Below are 26,371 nucleotides of genomic sequence, written 5' to 3' on the forward strand. Positions count from 1 at the left end.
CAGGCTTTTCGCACATTCCCGGATAATTCTCAAGTGTAGCATTGTAAACACTATTAATCTACAGGGCACCACTCACCTCTAAGATGTATTGTTTCAAAAATGTTATAGGTGGGGCTGGGTGTGGTGCCTCATGCCTGTAATCCCAGTGCTTTGGGAGGCTGAGGTGGGAGGATTGCCTGAGGCCAGGAGTTCAAGACCAGCCTGGGCAACATAGTGAAACCTCATCTCTACAGAAAGTAAAACAAACAAACAAACAACAACAACAAAAAAAGTGAAGTATGGTGGTGCACACCTATGGTCTCAGCTACTTGGGAGGCTGAGGCAGGAGGATTGCTTGAGCCCAGAAGTTCAAGGCTGCAGTGAGCTATGATTGTCCTGCTGTACTCTAGCCTGGGCAATAGAGCAAGACTCTGTCTCTTATAAAACAGAAATGCTACCGGTAAAACCAATCTTTTGCAAAAGAAAAAAAGGAAAGAAAAATGCCATAGGGAGGATGCAACCAGATGCCGTGGGTTGACCTAGACTCACAGAGCCGGGAGGACCTGGGTTTGGATCCCAGCTCTGATGTTCAGTAGCCAGGTGACCTTGGAAATGATCAGATCACACCTGATTTTCTTCCGGGTCGAGTCCTCTCATGGAGTCTCTGTGTTTATTACTGCAGAAGTGTTAAGATATGAATCTAATCACCAGCTCCGTCACTTGCTGATTGTGTTATAGGGGACACTGTTTAACCTTCCTGTGCCTCAGTTTCCCCATCTGATAAGTGATTATTATAATGACGGTACCTGTCTCATAGGGCTGTTTGTGGTTAAAGAAGATAAGGCATGGCCTTGCAGTTAGGACCCTGCCTGGCTGGGAGAAACAGAAACCGTTGCCTAAACTCGCAGGGCTTTACTCGTCTCACCCAACAGAAGTCAGGGGCCAGGCCACAGGGGCCAGGTGGGCATAGCTGCGCCACAGTGATCTGGGCCTGTGACTCTTTCTCTCCTTCTCCTGCACGTCCTCAGCATGCTCTGGAGGCAGCATGGCTGTAGAGCCTCTTCCACATTCCAGTCAGGGAAGAGGGAAGGGCTGAAAAGCTGCAGGCTCTGGGGAGGTTTGGTTTGGGGAAAGGAGCCCCTCCTGGCAGGCGCCTGCTCCTGTCTCATTGGCCAGGACCTAGGCATTCCTGGAGGGAGGCTGGGAGAAGCGCTGAGCTTCCTGGGCCCTGGGGTAGAGGGAGGAGCTGCTGCTTGCAACTAGCTGTTGAGTGAGCCAAAGCAGTTTGTTGGAAGGAAGAAGGTGCTTAGCAGGGCCACAAGGCAGTGCCCAGAGCTTGGACACTGGCACAGATCGTTGGTGTGCACCTGAGCTTCTTCACCTGCACATTGGAGGCCAATGCTGCTAGCACTTGTCTTGTAGGGTTGCTGGGATCATTCAGAAGAGAGCGTGTTTTACACTTAAATGGTGTGTGGGGCACACAGCGAGGCATGACGGATGGTGGAAGAAGACAGATCAAGATCACATGGTGGCAGCAATGGGCACCCAGCACTGTGACAGACACCCGGCGCTGTCATGGACACCCTACACTGTGACGGACACCCTTCGTGTGACGGACACCCAGCCCTGTGACAGCTCTGCCATCTGGAGGCATCTCCCTCCCATTCTCTTCCTCAGACTCTTGGAGGCTGACATCTCACCCTGGCCTTCCGACCATCAGTGGAACACGCAGCTGAGCCCCGGCGTTGCTGGGCGCCCTCGGCCACCTTGTGAGCCTGCCCGTCTCCCCCTCGGCTCCGTACATGAAGCCGCTGCTATGTGGGCCTTGTCTGCTCCACGCCCAAGCCCCGCTGCTACAGGGGTTCTGTGAAAGCAGACACAGCTACACTTGGCAAAAAGACTGCTTCGTAAAGTGGCAAGTCAATACCGCAACCCGTGTTCTTAAGGTGCTTCAGTCATCTTGCAGTACAACCAACAATTTCCTGAGATGACTAAGAAAAGACCAACCGTGGCAGAAGCAGCCGGCTCTCCGAAGTGATTTCTGTTTATCGGAGGATGGAAACACAGCCCAGCATGCCAGCACCCGCTTCCTTGGCCCCTGGATTTGGAGTCCATAGATCTGGCCCTTGTGTGGTGTCGGAGTGCTGGGGACCCACTGGCATACGCCCGATAGGGTTGGTGCCTCCCCTCACCACACACACACCCATGCCCATGTTAAGGGAATTCAATGCACGTGGTTCTTTTGGCAAACGTCCCCCTGCACCTCGCTGCTGGGGTCTTACCCAGGTGTGTAACACAAAGTTGTTCTTCCCAGCATCGGGCAAAGAGGAGGAGCAGGGCGGACGACACACGCCACGCACGTGTGCGTGCGGGAGGAACCACGATCCTCCAGGGAGCTGGGAACAAGTGGAACCATGGACTCGGGTGCAGCTTCCACTACTGGAAACCACTGTGATTCCAAGAAGGGGAGCCTGGCCCCCCGAGCTTGTGGTGCAGACCAGGAAAAGGGCTGTTGGTGCGGAGCTGGGTGCTTTTAGCCGAGCGAGGAACCATCGTGCTGGCGGCTCAGCCTGAGTAAGGGCCACACCCACCCATCGCAGGAGGAGTCTCCAGGAACTGAGCCCCACCCTAGGGCTCACTGTAAGTGGCAGAATCCGAATTGGAACTGAGTGTTGTCTGTATCTGGGAACAGTTAAATGCATTTCCTGGAAGCCGCTTCTCTGTCACCCTCGTAATTTCTGTCCTGTTGAAAGTTCTGAGCTCTGTTGCTGATGGGGAGGTAAACAATTTTCTGAGCACAGCCTGTCCAGCTGTGCTATCCGACAGGGATGGTCTCTTTGTGGTTATGGTGGCACAATAGTGACCCCCAGAGATGTTCACATCCTGATGTCCGGAAGCTCTGAATACATCAGCCTTGTGGTCACGTGGAGTGGAGGTCTGAGAGGGAACTCAGGTTGCTGTCAGCTGAGGGTTATCTGGGTGGGTTCAGTGTGACCCCAAGGGTCCTTAAACGTGGGAAAGGAGGCATAGAGCTGAGAGTCAGAGGGATGCAATGCAATGGGGGGAAGGACTCGCGCCACTTTTGCTGGCTTTGAAGGTGGAGGCAGTGGCCAGGATCCAAGGAGCACCACGGCCTCTGGAAGCCGGGTCGGGAAAGCAAGTGGATCCCCCGCGAGCCTCCAGCAGGAAGGAAGCCCCGTGGACACCCTAACTTCAGCCCAGCAGACCTGGTCAGACTTCCGGCCTGCAGCTCTGTAAGGGGAGACGTTTGTGTTGTTCGAGGCCACCGAGCCTGGTCGTCTGTGCCGGCAGCTGCAGGAGCCCAGGCCACCACCCCCACGAGGTCCGTGTGCTGTGACGTCTGCCTGGGCATTCTGCACAGGGTCCTTATTTTCTCTTCCCCTCCCCTGCAAGGTCAGTCCCGGGAGCCCAGAAGGTGCTTGATGAGTGATCTGCAGCTGATTGAGCGAAGAAACGAGTGAGCCACGTCAGCTGGAGGCATTAGTGTGATACGTGTTGCTTTTCAAATGAAAGCTCTGTACCCCTCGGTTGAGTAACTCTCGGAGCCGGGGTCCCCGCCCTTCTGTCCCCCTCGTGGTGGGTCTCGTGCCCGACAGCTGGCCAGAGCAGAGACTGCGCCCCGGGAGTGGAGTCCTGGGCCTGGAGGCCGGCGGGCGCGCTGGCTCTAAGCTCCGCGCACTCCCAGCATTCCTGCCTGCGGCACTCCTGCCTGTGTGTTTCTCTGCCTTGCAAGGAGCCCATCAGCATCTTTGGTTTTAAAAAAGAAAAGTTATTTCTGTCTTTCATCCCCATCAGTAATTTCTTCCCTCCTTGTGGTTCTGATCCCGCATTTGGCTCAGCAGCCTGGGCACAGCCTGAGCGGCGTCTGATTTAAAACCCGCGGAGACGGCAGGAGGCCGCGTGGGAGGGAAGCATTTGGGTGCAGTGCTGGGGGGATTCGGAGCTGGACAGCCCGGCCACGTTGCCACCCGGGTGACTCTGAGCCCTCTAAACAGTGGGAAGGATGCCGCCGCGCAGGGCCAGTGTGGCCAGAGCGGACTTGAGGCTGCACGTTGCAGGAGCTCAGCAATCACAACCAGGATGACATGGACGTCCTGGGGACCCCCACCCCGCCCCAGAGCCCACTGCTGTGATTTTTGCCTCTTTGGGGTAAAGAGTCAAGAATGAGAGTTCAGAGAGGATGATGGATTTCTTTTTTTTTTTTTTGAGATGGAGTCTTGCTCTGTCACCCAGGCTGGAGTGCAGTGGCCGGATCTCGGCTCACTGCAAGCTCCGCCTCCCGGGTTCACGCCATTCTCCTGCCTCAGCCTCCCGAGTAGCTGGGACTACAGGCGCCCGCCACCTCGCCCGGCTAAGTTTTTGTATTTTTTAGTAGAGACGGGGTTTCACCGTGTTAGCCAGGAAGGTCTCGATCTCCTGACCTCGTGATCCGCCCGTCTCGGCCTCCCAAAGTGCTGGGATTACAGGCGTGAGCCACCGCGCCCGGCCAGGATGATGGATTTCAAGGGAGGGAAGAAGGGAAGATTCTCAGGGACTTCCCTTCACCCATTTACCTCTCTCTCCCTCCCTCTCTCTCTCTCTTTTTCAATCTCTGTCTTGGGTGAGACTGCAGACAAATCTTCAGAAAAAGGAAACAAACAAACAAACAAACAAAAAACGTGAAGGAACCTGCAGCCCCAGTACCCTCCGTTTTCTGTGCTGCGGAACCCGTGACCACAGGGGTGTCCACTCACGCCCCCCACCCCGAGGCTCTGTGAGTCCAAAGTCGGGCAGCTGGTCTGGGTTCTCTGGGTTCTCTGTCCAGGCTATCACAGGGCTCCCGTGGAGGGATCTGAGGCCTGTGCTCTTGGCCGCAGGCTGGGGGAGGAGTCTGCCTCTGGGCACATTCAGGTTGTGGGCAGGATTTCGCTCCCTGCGTCTGTGGGACTGGCCTTGCCAGCTCTTCTGGTCTCTCCGACTTCCCCTTCTGCCACCCACCAGAGACAAGTACTTGCTTTCAAAGGACTCATAAGATGAGATTAGTTCGGTCCTACCTGATGATCCCCCTTTCGCCATCAACCCTGACATTACTGTGGGGGTGATGCCAGGGGGCAAAGGTCGAGGGGGGCATAGTCAGTTCTGCCTCCCTCGCCGGCCTTATGTGCTCCAGCACAGTCTGCATTCAGCCAGGTGTCTACAGCCCTCCTTGGGTTTGAAGCTTCCCTCCTGCCCCATTCCATGGCCGAGAGGGGGTGGTGGGACAGTCTCCTACAATCCTCTCCGCAGGCCAAAGGTCGTGTGCAGCGGTTGCTTGCCCTTGACTTCAGAGCCTGGTCACTTGTCATGCGGCAGCTCTTAAGGCATTGTGAAGAGGGAGCCAGGCCCGCCTGGGGGGACGGCACAGCCCCCAGGTGTGGGGACAGCCAGTAGGGGTCAAGGTCCTGCCTTCCCACGGCCATCGAGGAGGCGGACGGCAGCCCTAGAATCGCGTTCATCTCAGAGCAGGGGTTTTCAGTGCAAAGGCGGTGGTGGTTTTTGATCTGGAAGAGCGCCTAGAAAACCTCTTTAGCTGCCCCACCCTTTCCTGGCCTCTGAATTTCAAGTCCAGCAGCCAGGGACTCTCAGTATCCTTCCTCCTTTACTTCTCTGCGGGAACCGTTCTTACCACCTGTGCCCCTCCGTCCCTGAAAGTGTAGACTCAGCTCTGAGGGCTTCCCTCTGGCCCGCCCCACTGGCAACCTAAGGCCTGCGGCTGGCTCTTCTCTCGTCTCTCCCCAGCCTCTGCCCTCAGCCGTCACGTGGACTCGCTCGCCAGGGCTCCCCCAAGTCTCTCCCCCAACCCCAAATCTCATGATACTTGCGTGCCTTTGCCAGCTGTCTCTGCCACGGCCACATGCTCCAGCAGCCCAACACTGAGTGCGTGTGCTAAGCCTTCCCTTAACTACGCTCTACCTCAGTGTCTGCGTTTGTGAAATGGGCGTCCTGTAGAATTTTTCTATGGCTTGTCCTGAGCATTTTCCCATGGGATGTCAGGATGGCTGTGGTCACCGAGTGGGCTCTGTCAATCTGTATGTAGCTAACATACGACATTTCCCCATCTCTGCTGGGACTTCCTCCTCCTTCCTCAGCCAGGTCAGACCTGACCTCAGCCTTCGGGGGCTCCCTATTCCCAGCAGGGGCCTTGGCAATAGCCACCGTTAGCTAAGGTCCTGCCATGTGGCAGAGAACACAGTAAAGTAACCTTCCCAGGCTCCTGGGTCCATGTTCATGTGTGTTCAGGGCTTTAGCTGATGTGACTCAGCTCTCTGCAGTCACCTTCTGAACTGTCCTGTTCAGAATTCGCCTGCATCAGAATTCTTCGTGTGTGTTTTGTTTTGTTTTGAGACAGGTTCTCACTCTGCCAGCCAGGCTGTGGTGCAGTGATGTGATCTCAGCTCACTGTAGCCTCAAACTCCCAAGCTCAAGCGATCCTCACACCTCAGCTTCCCAAGTAACTGGATTTATAGGCACATGCCACCATGCTGAGCTAATTTGTGTATTTTTTGTAGAGATGGGGTTTTACCATGTTGGTCAGGCTGGTCTTGAACTCCTAGCCTCAAGCCATCTGCCCACCTTGGCCTCCCAAATTGCTAGGATTATAGGCATGAGCCACCATGCCCTGCCCTTCTTGTGTATTTTAAAACCTGCCCTGGAGGTCAGCAAGGGGTCTACGCATCAGAAAGCCTTTCAGTCCCCTCTTCAGAACACATGGTGTCATCTTCCCACTCTCCCGTGGCATCTGTGCTTATTGTCAATTTACAAAAGTAAATTTGGGACGTAGTACTGGGGGAAAAGCATGAAAAAGCTCAGTGTATTATCATCTGGGACACTTCAGAGGGCTTGGAGGAGCGGCTCCCAGCAAAGGTGGACGATCCAAGGCCGCCTGACCCGGAAGTGCTCTGTGGTCATTTGAAGTCAGCCTTAAGGTCCTTGGCCACATCTTGGGGCCTCACTGTCTTTGTCGTGGACGCAGGAGACATCTGACCCCTGCATGTTCAGTGCCCTCTGTCTGGTCATTGTCACTGTCCTTTGACAAAAAGTAACCCAGAAATGTCTGCGATGCGTGGCTCTCATGGTGGGGGAGTGAGGGGAATGATTGGAAATGTGGAGGGGACGTTACTTGGTTGTCATGGTGAATACCAATGTTTAGAGATTGGAGCAAGGATACCCAAAGCCCTGCAGTGTCCAGGGCCATCCATTGGGAGAAATGGGCCACCAAGCCAGGACCTGAGATGACGTCTTGGGTGACAACAGGTTCCACCCAGCATGACAGACAGACTGAAAGATGGCACTCTTCCGGTTGCAAGAAATACAAAGCTTACCTGAGCTGGGTTGCATGAAGAAATGGACCTTGGTCTAAGGGCGCCAGGGCTTTTCCTGGTTGTCGAGGGCAGAAGGCACAGCCCTGCCTCCTGAGGCCCTGGAAGCACATGGGTCCCTCCACTGGTGCTGTGTGGTGACAGCCTCATTGCCCCAGCTATGATGTCCTCAGTGCATACCGGGAGCAGACTGTCCACGTCTACTCCAGATTCCCAGGGGAGGTTCTGATGATTGGCCTGGCCTGGCACAGGCGCCATCTCATGGCCCAGCCCTCTGTAACCAGGGCGTGGGGTGAGGTGGTACAGAGGTGGTCAGGGAGCAGGGCTTCCTCTCTGCAGAGGGCAGGGGGATGTTTTCAGAGAGGCTTGTAGACCAGAACACCCAAGCTGGGTTCCTGGACAGACAACAGTAGCCAACATGACTCGATGGCTTCCCTAGGCCAGATGCTGGAGAAAGGATTTATTTAGAAGTGTTCATTCATCTTGTCCTCACCGCAGCCCTGTAAACTCTGCTCTTGGCCCAGGGCACAGTTGAGAAAACTGAGGCTTGGAGGGAGGTTGTTTGCTGCCTGGGGTTGTGTAGCTAGCAAGAGATTTAAGCTCGAGCTTGTCTCGTCTAAAGATGGACTGTTGTGTATCCTTCCTGTCTCTGTCTGTCCACGTGTGTCTCACGAGCAGAGGGGACCATTACCCATGGAATGTGGCTGGAGTGTAAAGAGGTTAGTGTGCTCACAGGACCCTGTCCTCACCTCTCACTTTCTCTCTTTTTTTTTTGAGATTGAGTTTCACTTTGTCGCCCAGGCTGAAGTGCAGTGGCACGATCTTGGCTCACTGCAACCTCTGTCTCCCGGGTTCAGGCAATTCTCCTGCCTCAGCCTCCCAAGTAGCTTGAGATTACAGGTGCCCACCACCACACCCAGCTAAATTTTGTATTTTTAGTAGAGATGGGCTTTTGCCATGTTGGCCAGGCTGGTCTTGAACTCCTGACCTCAGGTGATCCGCCCATCTCGGCCTCCCAAAGTGCTAGGATTACAGGCATGAGCCACCATACCTGCCCCACCTTCTATCTCTTAGTTCCATAACCCATCTCCTCTCAACCCATCCAAAAGATTAGCTTTTGGCCTTTCAGTGTCTTAGTAAATTTCTTTGAGAAAATTCCTCTTATTTCGTTTTCCAGAAACAGTCAGAGCCCAGGATCAGAGGCCATTGGAATCTCCCCAGATGCCTGTCTTGGCTTCCTTGCCAAGCTGTACGGCATCCTCTTTCCAGTGGCTCTGCGTAAAGGACTATTTTAAATGCTGACAGTCTGAAGCTTGTCATGCAATCTGTCACTGCCTCTCGTGAGTCCCAAAAGGTATATGAAATGGGATTTCTAGGTTTGGCCTTTTTTTTTTTTTTCCTTTCAGTGTAGATTTTTCTAGGCCATGCTCAGATAACAGCTTTCAGGCCCTGCATGCTCAAATGCTGCGTGTGTGAGATGCCTGGACCGATGGCCCTCTCCTGGGACGTGGGGTGAGTCGCCTTACACCCAGAGGGATGTGTCAGGTTGACAAGTTCAAGAGCCTAAGGAATGTTTAGTCCCCACCGACCCACTTCACAGCTGAGAAGCAGAAGGCCCAGAGGGGCAAAGTGAGGAGTTCACAGCCAGCCACTGCCCCAGCCAGGGCTGTGTCCCCTGCCTCAGCAGTCCAGATCATCCAGCATCCTGTGCTCTATCTCCAACTTGCCACGCTCAGACCGAAGGAGATGGCGTGGCCAACGTGGAATGGGAGCAAAGGGTCCAAGGGTGTGTGACTTTTACCCATTCGCTCACTTTCTCCAGAGTTACTGAGTGCCCGCTATGCACCAGGCTGTGTTGTAGGATCCGGAGAGCTAGCATCGCGGTGAAATGTGAGCCGGGAAAGGAAAGTTCCAGGCAGAGTTAAGCATGCACAAAGGCCCTGAGGCATGAATGAGCTTGACCTATTCAAGAGACAAAGAGGAGGCTAACTTGGCTGAGGGGACCGGGGAGGGGAAGAGCGGTGGGAGATGAGCCAGGGGGCAGGCAGGGCCATGTGGCATCTGGCTTGTGCCATAGAAGGCAGCTTGAACATGACTCTGGTTGTGTTGGGAAGCCGTTGGAAAATGTTAAGCGGCAGAGTTGAAAATCACCTGATTTACGTTTTTCAAAAGCTCATTCTGTTGGCTCTGTAGTGTGTGAATCAGTGAAGGGGAGGGGCAAGTGTGGAAGCAGGGAGATGGGAGGCTACTGCAACAGTCCGGGTGCAAGATCATGGTGGTTCAGACTAGAGTGGTAGTAACTGCTGGCCTCCATGTGTGTGGAGCACTACAAACATCGCTGAGCCCCTGCTATATGATGCACTGATCCCAGTGCTGACCAGGAGGAAGTCCTGGTTGGAAACTTGGTTTTGACGTCAAGAAGTTTCTCCACGGTTAAGGAAGCGGACAAATCAATACTTCCCTCTTGGATGGTTGGGTTCTCTGCCTCCTTTATCACAGGCAGAGGGATCTCCTCTGAGACACATAAAGTGCATGCTGCGATGCCATATTCTGGCCATGCTTAATGGGATCCATTTCCATTGTCTAGTAGGTTGTTTTCTCCTTTTCTTCTAGGAAGTACAGCCATTCTCTCCGAGGAGGCTAAACTCAGCCTTTGCCTTGATTTTGTCTGATCTTCCCTCCTGTACTTGCTAGGACGATTTTGGTTGCTGGTGACAGAAATCCATCTCTGCCTAGAATGTACTGGCCCACAGGACTGAGAGGGCTATGGAGGTGTGTTTCAGTCAGCTTGGCCTACATGAAGCTGCAGTAACAAGCATTCCCCTTGGCAGGTCTGAGTGCAGCAGTGTTGACAGCTCATTGATCACAACCAGTTACAGATTTTGTTTGTTCCTTCTCCATTCTCAGTGCTTCACCTGACTAGCCTTCAAAAATAAAAAGTAAAAAATCCCCCAATCTCTGTGGTTTGGAACAACAAAGGTTTCTTTCTCTTTCATGCCTTGTGCCCATCATACATCAACAGGTGGTGACTTGGGGACCCAGACCGATAGAACCACCAGCTTCTCAAATATTTTGGTCGCCATGCCCAAGGGCAAAAAGACAATGCTGGTGGGTGGGGTCTTGCATTTGGAATTAAAGTCTCCAGCCAGGAAATAACATAAGTCACTTCCTCTCAAAATTCACTGGCTGAAATTAATTTCAAGGGCTTACTCAACCACAGGAGAGCCAAGAAGATAGTGTCTGACCACATACACCCTGGTGGAAAGCCAGAAGTATTTGATTAGTAGCCTCAGTGACCACCACAAGCCACAATCCAGGGACTCCTGGCATCAAGGTCTTTTAGGCCTATCTCTCCCTGCCCCAGACCTTGAACTTGGTTCTGCCTTCCACTGTGATCCGGCTTCATCGCTGTACTCCCTCCCTCCCTGTGCTTTGAATGGTGGCCATAGCCCGTGTCCTTCCATCACATCTCTAAAAGGAAGCCAAGATCACCTTCCTCAGCAGTCAGACTACAGAACATCTCAGAAAAAGGCCACCTGGCCTTGTGTGGGCCATGGGTCACTTACTGCTAATGACAGGGCCTAGGAGAGTCCAGCAGGATCCCTAGACCACACGCACATGTACACCCCTGTGCACCGGGTGGATTTGTTGGCCTTCTGAGGGGCAGCCTCACCAGGACCTTCCCATGGTGAAGGGAAGCGGCTGTGTCCCCAGGGAAGCTATGCGGCCATGGCAGTTTCTTAGCCACGTGGTACAGCAACGCAACTATTAAATGCATTACTGCATCATTCCTAGCTCTTTCCATTGTAAACAACAGAAAGCCAATTTTTTAAATACCACCAAGGATATGCATTTGGTTTGTACAAGTGAGAAGCCGGGCATGGCTGTGTCCAGGGTTTCCACCTATGTCTCTAGGACAGTCGCCCATCTCTCTGGGTCTCTCTGTCTCTGTTCCTGCCCTCCCTCTTCCCCCAGCCCTGTGTCATCCTGCACGTGGGCATCCCCCTCAGGCAGCTGGCCTCCCTCTGTGTCCTGAGGCGTGGGAACCCCAGCAGCAGGAGTAGGATGGCATTGTCTCCGCTGGGGTCCCAGGCCCCTACCCTGATCCCATCACTCACTGGGATCAAAGGGACATTCCGGCCAGGCTCCCATGGCAACTGCAGGAGCCCAGGGCTGGGCGGTTGGGTGGCGAGGAGCGGGGTGCCCTCACCTGACCACATGGCTGGAACTGAGAAAGGACTGGCCCCACAGAAGATAGGGAGGATGTGGCCAGCAGGGTGAGCAGGTGCACGTGCAGCCGAAGGTGCGGTCAGCTCTGAGGCAGCATTGACCGCAGGCCCCGGCACCTGGGAAGCTGGCCTCTCAGCAGCGGGGAACAGCTAGCATCCTTTGTTGTCATTGGCGCACAGGGAGGCTGGTGTGGCCCCTGACCTCCTGCTCCTCCCGTCATCTGTCTCAGGGTGTTTTATTTGTGACCCACGTTTTCACCGGTGAGATCCAGGGAGCCTTGGGAAGGGGCAGCCCTTTCCAAGAGGCAAGGCCCAGCAGCCCCTGCCTCTCAGTGTAGCGCACAGCAAGTCCCAGGGGGCCAAACCTGGACAAGCCATGAGGTGTGCAACTATAACACTGGGGACAGGGTCCCAAGGGCCGTCTAGCCCACCCCGCTCTTTCCAGGTGAGAAACCGAGGCTGCTGAGAGCACGTCCACAGGACGTGGCAGAGTCAAGAAGGCCACCTGGATTTACGCGGGCCACTCATTAGATGCTGCCTCCCAGGAATCCCGTATGGGCGCTACCCCTGGAGGCTGCACTACAATGGGCTCTGCTACTTCCTGGCTGGGGGACCTGAGGCAACTCACTCAAACTCTCTGAGCCTCCCCCTCCTCACCCGTAAACCAGACACAGCAACATCAGACAGGTGAAGCACAGACACCTAGAATACGTGTGGGCCCTGGTGAGTGGATCACCAGCTGTGGCCATTGGTTGCTGTCAGCACTGGTTGTGGAGGCACAAATCTGGGGTCAGAGACCCACACTGCTGCTCACGGACTCCTTGACCTTGAGAGGTCACCTTGGGAGGCAGAAGTTTCTAAACGAATGTATGACCATGACAGCATTAGTTAACATCACATAGCACTTTCAACATGCCACACGCCATTCTAGTGCCTTACACGTATTGACTCCTCAATCCTTCCCCTTCGAGGAGGGGCTGTTACTAGCATCATCTTTTTAAAGATGACATGATGAGGACTTGCAGCCAGTAAGTGGCAGAGCTGGGCTCTGAATCGAGCCAGCCTGGCCTCGGAGCCCACATCCCTCATCACTGCACTCTGCTACTTCTGTAAGCCAGGGACAGGAAATCTGCTTACTTTGGGATATTGTGTGAGGACCAAGTAAGGGTAAAGACTTACTTTTAATGAAATGAGAGAATTTAGCAGAGCATTCCACACTTGACAGTACATAAATATGTCTTCTGCTGCAGTGATGATGATAATGATTACAGTGATAATGACGATGATGATGATGGTGAAGAGGATGATTGTGGTGGTCATTGTGGTTGATGATGGTGGTGATGACGGTAGTGATGATGATGGTGGTGAAGAAGGTGATGGTGCTGATGATGGTGATGGGGGTCATGATGATGATTAGTGGTGATGATGATATGATGTTGGTGGTGATGGTATTGGTGATGGTGTTGGTGATGACGGTGAAGAACATGGTGGTGATGATGTTGGTGATGATGGTGAAGAAGATGGTGGTAATGATGTTGGTGATGATGGTGAAGAAGACGGTAGTGGTAGTAATGGTTATGATGATGATAGGGATGATGATGATGGTGGTGATGATGGCAGTAATTATGATGGTGATGATGTTGGTGATGATGGTGGAGATGATGATGGTCGTAATGGTGGTGGTGATGGTGGTCGTGATGATGGATGGGGGTTATGGTGGTGATGATGGTGGTGATGGTGGTGATGATGGATGGGGGTAATTGTGGTGATGGTGGTGATGGTGGTCGTGATGATGGATGGGGGTTATGGTGGTGATGATGGTGGTGATGGTGGTGATGATGGATGGGGGTAATTGTGGTGATGGTGGTGATGCTGGTGATAATGGTGGTGGTGATGGATGGGGATAATGGTAGTGATGATGGATGGTGGTGATGATGATGATGGGAGTAGTGATAGTGGTGACAGTGATGATAATCTTGTCTCTTAGGATCCCTTTCCTGTCCCTTAGGGCCATATCCCAGAGCCCAAGTATAACTGTCTCTGGGAACCAGGAGACAGGGAAGGCCTGTGTGGTGGGATTCTTGTATGAAGCAGTCAGAGGTAATGTCCTTTTAAGGACTCCTTTTTCTGGCCGGGCGCGGTGGCTCACGCCTGTAATCCTAACATTTTGGGAGGCCAAGGCAGGCAGATTACGAGGTCAGGAGATCAAGACCATCCTGGCTAACACAGTGAAACACCATCTCTACTAAAAATACAAAAAAATTAGCCGGGCGTGGTGGCAGGAGCCTGTAGTCCCAGCTACTCGGGAGGCTGAGGCAGGAGAATAGCATGAACCTGGGAGGCAGAGCTTGCAGTGAGCCGAGATTGCGCCACTGCACTCCAGCCTGGGCAACAGAGTGAGACTCCATCTCAAAAAAAAAAAAAAAACAGTTCCTTTTTCTTACAATTTTGATAACAGAGGGGAATTTACTGTTCTTGATACCCTTACTGAGCCAAATGTAAAACTTGGTGAATGTTTTGTTAGTCTACACCCTTCTTCTCTTTGTTTCAAGTTTTGTTGGTCCATGAAACTCCAGTCTGGGACACACTGGCTACCTTACCTAGCTTAGAAATGGTTCCTTTACTGAAATAGTCTTTTCTCCTGGTAAACACACACACACGTACACACACACACGTGTACAGTACACACACACGCATGCATGCACACAGACGTGTACACACACACGCACACATTCCACTACACACTGTCCTCTCTGCTTCTGGCCCCTGGCCTCTGATCTCAGCCAGGATCCTGCACCAATCAGCTGGTAGTGCCCAGCAGTTCCCTAGACAACCAGCGCGGAGCTGCCACGTGGGGGTATAAGGAGCAGAAGCAATTAGCAGTAATAATAACAATTAGCAGCCAGTCCCTGTGGCCCTTCATTGGCATTGTGAGCTACTCTGCTTAAACCCATGGAAAGGTTCAAGTCTCACTTGTCCCTGCACGTGCATGGCCCAACATAAATGTCACAGGGATTGCCTGACCGTGTGCTCCTACCTCACAGTTACCCACATGCTGGGCCCGTCATCCAGCCTGTGGAGCCTCAGCACCCTGGGACTCCTCCTTCACCCCATCCCTGGGATCCTGAGCACAAAAAGCAGAGCCTGAGGTTCTGCCCTGCTGAATTCTTCCAATCCCTGCACACAGGGCACGGGCCTGGCTGCCAGGCAGACTTCATAAATGATGATTGGAGTTGGACCTGTGCAAGATGCTGGATGCCAGGGAAGAGGTGGACACAGGTGTCCTCCTGCACCTGGGCATATTTGTTGCAGATGCCAAGCACTGGGGAGGTGTGTGCAACTTAGCTGGACCAGTGCGGGCTTGGTGAGGGCCCTGTGCACTCTGACCAATCTGATGGTGTATATTGTGTTTTTATCTGGTAATTGTGCAATGCATCTTTTTGGTAGTACTAGCAGGGCTCCCATGGCCCTGAGCAAGGCTTTGAGGAGTGGCATTCAACGGAGTGAGGGCAGAGAGTGTCCCTGGCTGCACTGGAGGTGCTGCAGAGCGGAGTGTGCCCCCACTCCCTGGGTGGTCATGGTAGTTAAACTGTTGAATACTCAAGCGACACTTTATAGCAGGGCCTGGTACACAGTCAGTGCTCAATAAATGTCAGTGATGATGATGGAGATGGTGATGATGTGGCTGTTCGGGGAATCTTGTGTTTTGTAGGAGCTTCAGGTGTTTGTGGGGAGCAGTGTGGAAGGGGTGGAGACAGCTGGGAGCTTCCAGGTGGAGGACCCGTCTGTCCTGCACAGGCAGGGCACTGCTAAGGCAGCGTTAGCCGCTGCATCAAATTAATCCAAGGTTGCAGCCTAATGTGGTAGAAATGCAACACTTGCTTACGTAAGGGTCCAGGGCACAGAGACCCAGCTGTTGACCCCAGGGTCTCAGAGGCCTGAGCGTTGAGCCGGCAGAAGCAGGAAGAGAGAGTCGGGAGAGAACACTGGCTTCTAAAAAGCCTAAGCTTGGAAGGGACCCTTCCCACCCTGCTTGTGCTCACATCTCAGTGGTGAGAACTAGTCACGTGGCCACATCTGGGTGCAAGGGAGGCTGGGAAATGGAGTCCTGGGCTCAACACCTGCCTCCTTTCCTGCCCCCCAAGGGCAACACCACACCACTGGAAAAGGGAAAGGGTTCTTGGAACGTGTGCTTTTGGTGAACAGCTGGCTGCCTCTGGGCACATGAAAGGTGTGGAGACCTTTCTCAATTCCCTCACTTTACTTTTGAACTGCAAATGTGCATTTTGGGGTTTGAGCAGAAAAAAAATGCTTTCATCTCAGAATTTGGGATTGAGGAGGCTAACAACAGAGAAGGTTGTTTACAGAGTTTAAGTGAAACTTTGGGCCATTTTCCTGAAGTCAGTTGCATAATTTCTTTGGATGTTTTGCAGGGTTTAGGTAGGAGATCGTGCAGGAAATCCTGTTTGGGAGGAAAGTAAACAGGAACTCGTGAGCTGCTATGTTTTATGTCTTTTTGTTGTGGGTTTGTTTTTTTTTTTTTTCTCCCTCTGACGCTGAACTATCCATTAAATCTAATTACACCGCTCATATCATTTCCCATGAAATTTATGTCTCAATCTGCTGAGTAAGGGGAACAAGCAGAGGACTTAATTAGAAACGTTAATCATGTGGGTTTGGTGCTTTTTTTTTTTCAGGAGAGAGGAACTATAATCAGGAAAATGACAATAAATGTTCTTTCTTTCCTGAAAGGCAGTTGTCTGCAGGTTTTCAGTTTTGCTGGAAGGCTCACCACGGCAGAATGCTGTTCTAGTGGATTCCATGAGCTGAGTGGGCTGCCCTGTCGTGGCCTGAGCTGGCCTGGCCCTCTCGTCTTCACAGGCTGCTTCCTCCTGCCTCCTCTGGGAGATGAGGCCTGTGGGACTCTGCGTCCCTTAGGGAGTGGTGCTCCTGACTCCTCAGTGGTCAGCACTGGGGTGCACATGCATTCCCCAAGTTTCTCAAAGTCGGTCCCCGGAACCAGGCCTCATTTTCCTCCAGACTCTTCCCCAGGACAGGGCATCTCACATTTTGGGGAGTTGGTGAGAGGGCCCACCAGCCTTGTGTGCTGTGGGTTCAGAGTTCGGGGACCATGACTTTTCTGAATGGTGTTTCTCTTCCCTCTCTGTACAGAAACCCGTGCTGACCGCAGCAAGAAGCTTTTCAGGCACTACACCGTGGGCTCCTATGACAGCTTCGACACTTCCAGGTGAGACGCGCTGCTTTCTCTTCCAGGACCCTCTGGTCAAAGCTGTTCGTCTGTGCTGCAGACACGCTGGACCACCTTACATGCAGCTTTCAGGCCCCTCGTGTCTGCCTCCTGCTGTATGTTACCAGGCTAGGACTGTGGAAGCCACCGTCTCCCGGAGCCCCTGCCTGAGAGGTGTGCTTGGTGCCACCTTCGGTTTGTGTCCAGCCAGAGCACACCTGTGTGGTGGCCCCAGGGAGAGGGCCGGCTGGCATTGTTTTCGCGAAAGCACGCAAATGTCAAGGATGAAGGCAGTGGGCCACAGGAGCCTCAAGGCAGTACCGGGGTAGTGGCATCCCCCAGGGGAGTATTTCGGATGCCTCAGGTCTGGGTTTGTGCCTCCTCTGCGGTCCTCAGATTCTCATCCATTCCTGCCACTTCTGCTTAGGTGGAATGGCTGTGAGGGAAGGAGGCAGGCATGCCGCCAGTCAGCCAGATCTTCTAAGCACAGCAGGTTTGGGTCCGTCTGATGTGTGGAAAGAGTCCTGCCTCTTTGACAACGTGACTGGCGCAGGCACATGGTTGGATTTTTCTGCAGAAACCACACCTGTGTGGCACCAGCTGTGGGGACGTCCTTGGGTCTCTGTGCCCCTCTGCCTGCAGGGGAGGTTGAGGCTGGGGGGTGTCCTGGCCCCGAGTGTGGGAAAAGACCCCTCCATGTGGGAAGCCCCAGATAGAGGGTGCTTACTGGATGTTGAAGCTCAACAGGTGCCAGCGTGTGAGGTAGAAAAGAGAAGGAGGTGCAGATGCAGGCCCCGGGGACGTGAGGGTCCTACGCCCAGCCCTGCTGGCTGAGGAGCCTCTTCTCAGAAGCTGACCACACCTGTCTCCTCCAGAGGTGGGAGGGTCCTACCCTGAATTCTTCCCCAACCTCAAGGACATCTGTGATGAGCAGCCCAGACCCCTGCCCTCGACTCTTACCTGCCTGTGGAGGGATCCAGCTGGGTTGGCTGATTGGTTTGTTTTTGTTTGTCTGTTTTGATTGAGGTAAAATGTATGTAACCTAAAACTTACAATTTAAAGTGTACAATAAGGTAGCAGTTAGTACGTTTACAGTATTACACAACCATCACCACTATCTGCTTCCAAAACATTTTGTCACCCATTAGCAGTCACTCCCACTCCCATTGCCCCTCCCCAGCCCCTGGCACCCACCCACCTGCTTCTGTCTCCGGGCTCTGCCTGCCTCGGTGCTGTGCGTAGATGGAATCAGCTGCTACATGATCTTTCATGTCTGGCCTCTTCCACGCTGCATCATGTTTTCAAAGTCCATCCACATGGTGGCATGCATCAGTACTTCATTCCTTCCCTGCCCCCAATTTTTTCTTATTGTGGTAAAATACATGTAATATAAAGTTTCCTATTCCGACCATTTGTTAGGGAATCACTAGTTTGGTGGTATTAAGAACATTCACGGCTTTGTGTAGCCAACACCACCATCCAGCTCCAGAGCTCTTTTGTCTTGCAAAGTTGAAACTCTGTCTGCATTAATGCAAACTCCCCACTCCACCTCCCTCAGACTCCAGCCCCCCACCTGTTTACTTTCTGTCTCTATGAATTTGATGACTCTAGGAACCTCAGATGAGTGGAATCCTGACATATTCATCTTTCTGTGACTGGCTTCTTTCACTGAGCATAATGTCTTCAAGGTTCATTCTTGTTGTAGCATGTCTGGATTTTCTTCCCTTTTTTAGGGTTGAATAATGTTTCATTGTATGGACGGACCACATTTTGCTCATCCCTTCATCTGTCAGTGAGCACAGGTTGTTTTCACCTTTTGGCTGTCGTGAATGGTATTGATTGCTGTTGATATTTGCATGCAAGTATGTGCATGTACTTAGGAGCGGAATTGCTCGTTGGACTCAGTGATAATGCTGACCTGTCCCAGCCACTTCTCTCGTAAATGAGGTGTGCTATGAAAGGAATGCTACAGCCAGGAGAGGAGCCGGTACCCCTCCAGGGAATGTCACAGACTTTCCAGGTCTTGCTACACTTGCCCACTTTTTTACGTTGAAGCCCAGGTGTGATCCATGGCCTGGTCACAAACACAGCCCTAAAAGGCAGCTCAGGGGCTGACCCCAGTTTCTCCTGATGAGCCTTTATTTGGGACAGATGAATCATTTCTGCAGCAGTAGCCTGTGGAAGTGGACCCTGGGCAGGTGGTCATAGTCAGTGGGCCTATCACACTGTAATAGGATCTGTGATAGCAAGCAGAGTCTGCACAATGGTCCCTAGTGCCTGAGGCTCCCCATAGAGGAGCAGAGGAAGGACCTGCCTGGGAAGAGAGACATCTGTGGGCCAAGCTGCCTGGGGTCACATAGCAAAGGTGTGATACATGGCTAACAGCAGGGCCAGAAAGCACCAGGGACATGGGCTGGAGTTCAGCCAAAAGAAGACTTGCAGAACTATTGTGGCTGTTCAGGCTGCCTCAGGAGGTAGTGAGCTCCCCATACTGGAAGGAGCCAAGCAGGGCTGGGGATTCTCTTGCCAGAATGTCACAGAAGATTGGACTGGATGACCTCCAAGATCCCCACCAACTCTGCATCCCTGTTTTGGTGTCCAGACAAGGACTTTTGTTTTACATGTGTACTGAACACCTGCTCTGCCAGGTCCTGGGACCTCACCTCAGAGAGGAGGAACATACAGACCACACTGGGGTCAACTGGTAGCTTAAGCAAATGGTGAAAAGCTTCAGCCTTGACCAGAGTTAGGAGTCAGCTCCAGCACTCCCATGGTGAGGGATCAGACAAGCTGTGGGTCTCTTGTGACCCTGTGTTTCATTGGAAGAAACAAGAGTCATAACAGCACTGCTTATCCACCCCTCCCATGCGCCACCCACCCTGCATGGAGCATAGCCCTGTTCATAGCTGAGCCTCCCAGCAAGCTGGTAATGCGAGTGTTACATTTCACCTGCTAGAGGGACACTGATGAAGGGAAAGGAAGGCCAAGTCAATGAGCATCTGAGCCTGAATATGAGGCCTGATCTGTGAGCAGTAGAGCCCTGGCACTTGGGTCCTGCCTTCCTGTGGTGAGGAGGGTACTGCCGAAAGCCAACCTGGGTTGAGGGAAACTGACAAGGAGGAGGGCCAGTGTTTTTTTGTGGTGACAGAGTCAGCACCTCCTGAAGCATTATTGGGAGAGATGCGCATAGATGGAATCAGCCACTACGTGGTCTTTTGTGTCTGGCTTCTTCCACTCTGCATCATGTTTTCAAAGTGCATCTGCACAATGACACACACCAGTACTTCATTCCTTCCCCGCCCCCCAATTTTTTCTTATTGTGGTAAAGTACACATGATATAAACTTTCCTATTCTGACCGTTTTTACGTGCATCACTAGTTTTGTGGTATTAAGACATTCACTGTGTTGTGCAAGCAACACCACCATCCAGCTCCAGAGCTCTTTCATCTGGCAAAGTTGGAACTCTGTCTGCATTAACGCAAACTCCCCGCCCCACCTCCCTGAGTCTGGCCCCCACCTGTCTACTTTCTGTCTCTATGAATTTGATGACTCTAGGAACCTCAGATGAGTGGAATCCTGATGTATTCAGGATGATGGTATTACCTTTGTTCATCCCTGACTGTCTGAGCTGGTTATAACAGGTGCAGGGTTAGCCTGAGGGAGCCCACCCTGCTCAGGACCAGCAGAACTGGCCTCGACCAGACTGTGAACCTGTGAGCATGGCAGGGTGGATGGGGGACAGGCAGTGCTGACAGAGGGTGGGTAGCACGGATGGAGGGTGGGCAGTGTAGGCAGAGAGCGGGCAGTGTGGAAGGAGAGCGGGTGGCATGGAAGGAGGGCCAGCAGCATGGAAGTTTGTGGACAGAGATGAGTAGGCCTTGTGCACCCCTGTGACCCTGTAATGGCATAGCCCTGGAGTGGGTGTGGAGTGAGAGGCTGACTGCCAGCTTCTCCAGGGGAGCAGGAGGAGCATCTGGAGGTCATGGTCACCAGGGCATGGGTGTAGAACAGCCTGTAGCTTGCAAACACTTGTCGGCATTCATGTTGCAACTAGACTAATGAGCACAGAAATCCGGGTGCGGTGCCAGCCCCGTGGGCCAATTATCCAGAGTCGGCTGTGGGGTCGCAATCTAGGCAGACGGCACGGGGCTGAGGCCACCCCACTGCTGATGCAAGTGTAATGAGAGAAAATGCCATGGGAAGTGAGACTCAATGGAGACATTTTCTGAATCAGTCAGGAGGTTTCTCCCCTTCCCACCTCCTCTTATGTCAAAAACTGCTCAGAGTCTCAGAGCTGGAGAGCCAAATGTTAAAACACACCAGTTCATTAGGGAACATACTCAGCTGTTCCAGCCAGTTCCCTCCCTGGGATTCCCCTCCACTCACCCGGAAAACAGTGAGAGAATGATCTAGAAATGGCCACATTAATTAAGGTCAAACAACAGAGGCTCTAAGGGCCATTTCTACTCAGGACTTTACAGATATTTCAATGTCATTTTTTAAAAAAAACATGTCTCCACTCAGGGAATGGGAATCTTAAGTTCCCACTCCTCTTTAACTGAAGACTCAGCCTCATCATGGGATACCCAGGAGAAGTCTACGTGGTGGGATGGGGAAGAACTCAGGGTCTCGCTTTAGGCTGAACAGACTCCATTTATACATCCATCCTTCCAACCATCCACTCACTCAGCCATTTATCTTTCTATCACTCATCCATCCACCTATTCATCTATCCACCCAGTCACCTGTCCACCTGTCCATCTATCCACACATCCATCTATCCATCCATCCATCCATATGTATGTCTTTATCCATCCATGCATTCATCTGTTCCCTCCCCCATCCACCCATCTACTTACCCACCCATCCATCCACCCATCTACTCATACATCAATCCATCCATCCACCCAACCACTGCATTCATCTATCCATCTGTTTAACCAGTATTTATCAAGACCTGACTATTCTGGGAGCTCAGAATATAGAGATAAACAAGGTAAGCACATTCTTTGACTTCAAGTAGGTTACAGTCTAATTAGTAAAAGTACACAATAAAGTTAACAAATGAAGCAGAGGATCTCCCTTTGTAGTTGACGCTATGAAGCAGACGAGTGCTGTCATAGAGTCCTGGGAGGTTGGGTCATGCCAGCTTTATGTAGGGATGCCAGGGAGCGAGTGTCTCCCTGAAGAAGTGACTTTTGAGTTGAAACCCAAAGATTGAGGAGGAATCAGCCCTCAAGAGAAGGTTCAGCAAGCACAGAAGCACTGGGGTGATGAGAGGATTCGACGCTGCAGGAATAGCCACGGCCTAGGAAAAAGTAGAAGCAGTAATGTCAGAGAAAGACCTCGTGCTTCATGAAAGGAGTTGGGTCTTCTCGCACTTGCAGTGGAGGCATTGGAGGGCGTTAGGCAGAAGTGACATCATCTGAATCACTTTTCTGGAGGAAAGCAGATGGCAGGATGGATGGAGTCCAGTGAGGAGCCCAATTGCAATTATCCAGGCCAAGCAACAACGGTAGTTGGTGCTGGTGGAGGAGGTGGGGTAGAGAGGTGGATGGAACTGAGGTGTAGGATGAAGTTAGATTGGAAAGGGGCATGGACATGGGGGTGAGGAAGAGCATGGAGGACTTAGCTCTCACCTTCTCTTGGTTTTCGCAGGGAGGAGCTCCCGGAGGCACATCCTTATTGGCAGCAAGGAACATGTCCATTAATGCTACTCAAGGAAAGGGTTTAAGAAGGTGCTGAGCATCTGTTTTTTGTTCTCCCTTAGAGAAAACCAGTTTTATCTTAGAGAGTGAATTAGAAGGATGACAAAGTATGCCTGTTCACCATTGAATATCCACTGTCCACAGCTCCCCATTTTCATGGCTTTTGAGCCTCACAGCCTGATTTTTATCTTTTCTAAATCAGTAATAAGAAATACACATACCTAGCCGGGCGCGGTGGCTCACGCCTGTAATCCCAGCACTTTGGGAGGCCGAGGCGGGCGGATCACAAGGTCAGGAGATCGAGACCATGGTGAAACCCCGTCTCTACTAAAAATACAAAAAATTAGCCAGGCGCGGTTGTGGGCGCCTGTAGTCCCAGCTACTTGGGAGGCTGAGGCAGGAGAATGGCGTGAACCTGGGAGGCGGAGCTTGCAGTGAGCCGAGATCGCGCCACTGCACTCCAGCCTGGGCGACAGAGCGAGACTCCGTCTCAAAAAAAAAAAAAAAAAAGAAAGAAATACACATACCTGGTTTAAAAATTCAAGATATGCAGGAAATTGATAGAGTGTGAAGGGTAGGTCTTCCATCTTTGCCTTCGAGTCCCCAAGTTCTTCTCCTTACAGAGAATCTCTGTTGCTGGGTTCGTGAGGATCTTTCTAGAGAAGGACCCTGCAGCTAGAAGCATATATGCATATTATCTGAAGCACTCTAAAGACCCTGAGAAATCACTGGTCCTAAGTTTTCTCTCTGGCTTTCCAGCTAAGTAACTATGCAACCTTGGGTAGCTCACCTCCCCTCCCTGAGTCTTCAGTTCCTGTTGTTTGCAAAGTAGAGCTGCTTCCAACTCATTCTATATCTCCAGTTGTGTTCGTGTTAAGGATGAATGAGAAAATATGTTTAGTACTTGCACCTCCTAAGAGGCATGTGCTATATAAATCCAGAGGGGTGCTGAGTTGTGAGCAGCGTGTGTGGGTAGCTGGCTTTCCTTTGAAACCCTAACTCTGCGCTCTAGAAGACTGCCTCAGTGTGTAGGTTGTAAGAACTGAATGGCAAGAAACATTGATTTCCCCCATTCTTCCTCCACCATTATTTTATGTTTTTATATATATTTTTATTATTTCTTAGACTTGAAAAGAAGGCTTTATTCCTGAGTATGTCTACTGTCTGGACACAGAAGGAAGCACACCCCATTTGTTCCTTACTCTCAGCTGAAGGCTGGGCCTCGCAGTTAATATGGAAGCCCTCATAGCGGCTTCTTTGAGGCATAGTTTGGGGCAGGGCAAGAGATTATTTCACTGTTTATTTCATGCATTTTATGTATTTTTATTTTTTTACTATTTATTTATTTTTGAGACAGAGTCTCACTCTGTTGCCCAGGCTGGAGTGCAATGGCGTGAGCTCAGCTTACTGTGACCTCTGCCTCCCAGGTTCAATTGATTCTCCTGCCTCAACCTCCTGAGTAACTAGAATTACAGGCATGTGCCACCACGCCTGGCTAATTATTTTGTATTTTTAGTAGAGACGAGGTTTCACCATGTTGGCCTGGCTGGTCTCGAACTCCTGACCTCAGGTGATCCACCAGCCTCAGCCTCCCAGAGTGCTGGGATTACAGTCGTGAGCCACTGCACCTTATTTTTATTTTTGCAAGTATATAGTGCTTTTGTAGTTTTTTGAAACAGAGAGGTATTTCTCTGGGTATGGGCAAGGGAAGGCATCACAACCACAGATGACCCATCTCTTCCTTCATGCCCTCCCAGCATGGTAAAGATGGTGGCCGGGGCCAGGTCTCCATCTGGGTGAGTCATTTCTCCAGGGAGTGCTGCCCTTCTCTGTGGTCTCTATTGTGATGGACAGCCCTCCCAGTGCCTAAACGGGGGACCTGAGTGTCCCCCTCCTCATTCTCCCTTGCTTTCCTCCCTCACCCCCTCCTTTAGTCCATCACAAGGGTCAAGGAGTCCTACCTTCTCCTTGTCCTCCTGCTGTTTCACTGGGCCGGCTCCTTGGCTCTTGTCCGTGTTCTCTGTTCCTTATAGCACCCCACAGTCTGGCTGCCCCAGGGACTCCTCCCCTCATCCATTCTCAGTGAACTCTCAGTTTCACATTTTTTCTTCCTCCATAAATTTTCACCCAAGTGCTGCATGCATGTAATGAAAGCAACTAATTAAACTACAGAGGTAGGGCTAAGAGTAGAACTAAATTATTGTCTGCCCACTCTGACCCAGCTTCATCCACACAGCCCCACTTGGCAGACAAAAAACAGTTTTTAAATTAGGTCTGCTTCATTCTTCTGGTGAGTACCTTCCCAACATGATGATTACTCCCATATTTCTTAATTTTAAAATGTGAAACATCTTTGACACATTGCTGGGAAAGATGAGGCTTTTGTAGTTTGACCCTCACCTCCAATTTTGAATAGTTCTTGCCAGTATGCTAGTGGATTACCTTTAAATAACATTCTCAAACTTCCCTCTCTTGTTTAATGCATTTTAGACAATATCACTTGACCTTTTGGTATATTTATATTTATAGGTTCTAAGTTCTCTCTCCAAGTTGGACTCAGAAGTTAAAAAACGGTGGAGGGTGGACACAGTGGCTCACACCTGTAACCTCAGCATTTTGGGAGGCCAAGGCAGGAGGATTGCTTTAACCCAGGCATTCGAGACCAACATAGACAACAAAGTGAAACCAAACACACACACACACACACACACACACACACACACACACACACACACACACACACGGGAAGTATTACATTATGATGATAATACAAATGGGGCTAGGATTCCAATTCCTCTTTACAGACCTGTGAGAAGAAGAGTATTAATAGTATCACAACCCAATGAGTTTTTTTTTTCTGCTCTATTAGTGGTTCAGAGTTAATTCCACATTTCAGCTGAATATTAGAATCATGATTTTCAACATGAAGATTTTATTTTTCCTTTTTTTTTTTTTTTTTTGAGATGGAGTCTTGCTCTGTCACCCAGGCTGGAGTGCAGTGGCCGGATCTCAGCTCACTGCAAGCTCCGCCTCCAGGGTTTACGCCATTCCCCTGCCTCAGCCTCCCAAGTAGCTGGGACTACAGGCGCCCGCCACCTCACCCAGCTAGTTTTTTTTGTATTTTTTAGTAGAGACTGGGTTTCACCGTGTTAGCCAGGATGGTCTCAATCTCCTGACCTCGTGATCCGCCTGTCTCAGCCTCCCAAAGTGCTGGGATTACAGGCTTGAGCCACCGCGCCCGGCCTAAAATTATGGCTTCTTGAGCATACCACTAAAATATCATTCTTTTTCTGATGTATCACTGGAATCTGTCCTCTTCTTGTTGGAGTCCTCTGACATTCTGCTCCAATTTGAACTCCTGTTCTCAGTACACAACGGTCATCCTGCAGTTCCACTTCACTGAGCTAGTGGATACATGAGTTGCTTCTTGTCTTTGCCCTTGTTCTGTCAGGATACCTCCTCAACTTCAACAAAAGGTAACTGGAATGTAACCTCCATGTCTGGAAATTCCCTAGTTATCAAATGTTCTCTGGGTTGTAGAACTCTAGCTTCAAAACCATTTTCCCTGTGAACTCTCCAGGCATTGCTTCATCGCCATCCCACCTCTACTCATGGCTTAGAGCCTTACTGACTTGTCCTCTGTTGTCAATTGCTGAGAGAGGAATGCTGAAATTCTCCAATATTATTGTGTGTTTGTCTATTTTCTCTTTTCAGTTCTCTCAGATTTTGCTGCATGTATTTTGAAGTTCTGATGTTAGGTTTGTACTCATTCAGGACTGTTATGTCTTCTTGGTGATAGGCCTAGGCCTGGAAGTTCAGATGCCCAGGGGTTCTGTTCCCAGTTCTGA

At 51.5% G+C, this 26,371-nt stretch overlaps 1 protein-coding gene across 18 annotated transcripts in view; it reads left to right on the plus strand.

Moving 5' to 3' along the window:
- Window positions 1-26,371, plus strand: part of SHANK2 (SH3 and multiple ankyrin repeat domains 2) — a 671,410-nt gene that overhangs the window by 421,356 nt on the left and 223,683 nt on the right. For all 18 annotated transcript variants that reach the window (XM_077961772.1, XM_077961764.1, XM_077961763.1 and 15 more), the window contains one exon: window positions 16,739-16,814. In XM_077961772.1, coding sequence (XP_077817898.1) covers window positions 16,739-16,814 — 76 coding nt within the window. The remainder of the gene's footprint in view (window positions 1-16,738; window positions 16,815-26,371) is intronic.

The sequence above is a fragment of the Macaca mulatta genome, chromosome 14, assembly GCF_049350105.2.
Source record: "Macaca mulatta isolate MMU2019108-1 chromosome 14, T2T-MMU8v2.0, whole genome shotgun sequence".
Taxonomy (NCBI): domain Eukaryota; kingdom Metazoa; phylum Chordata; class Mammalia; order Primates; family Cercopithecidae; genus Macaca; species Macaca mulatta.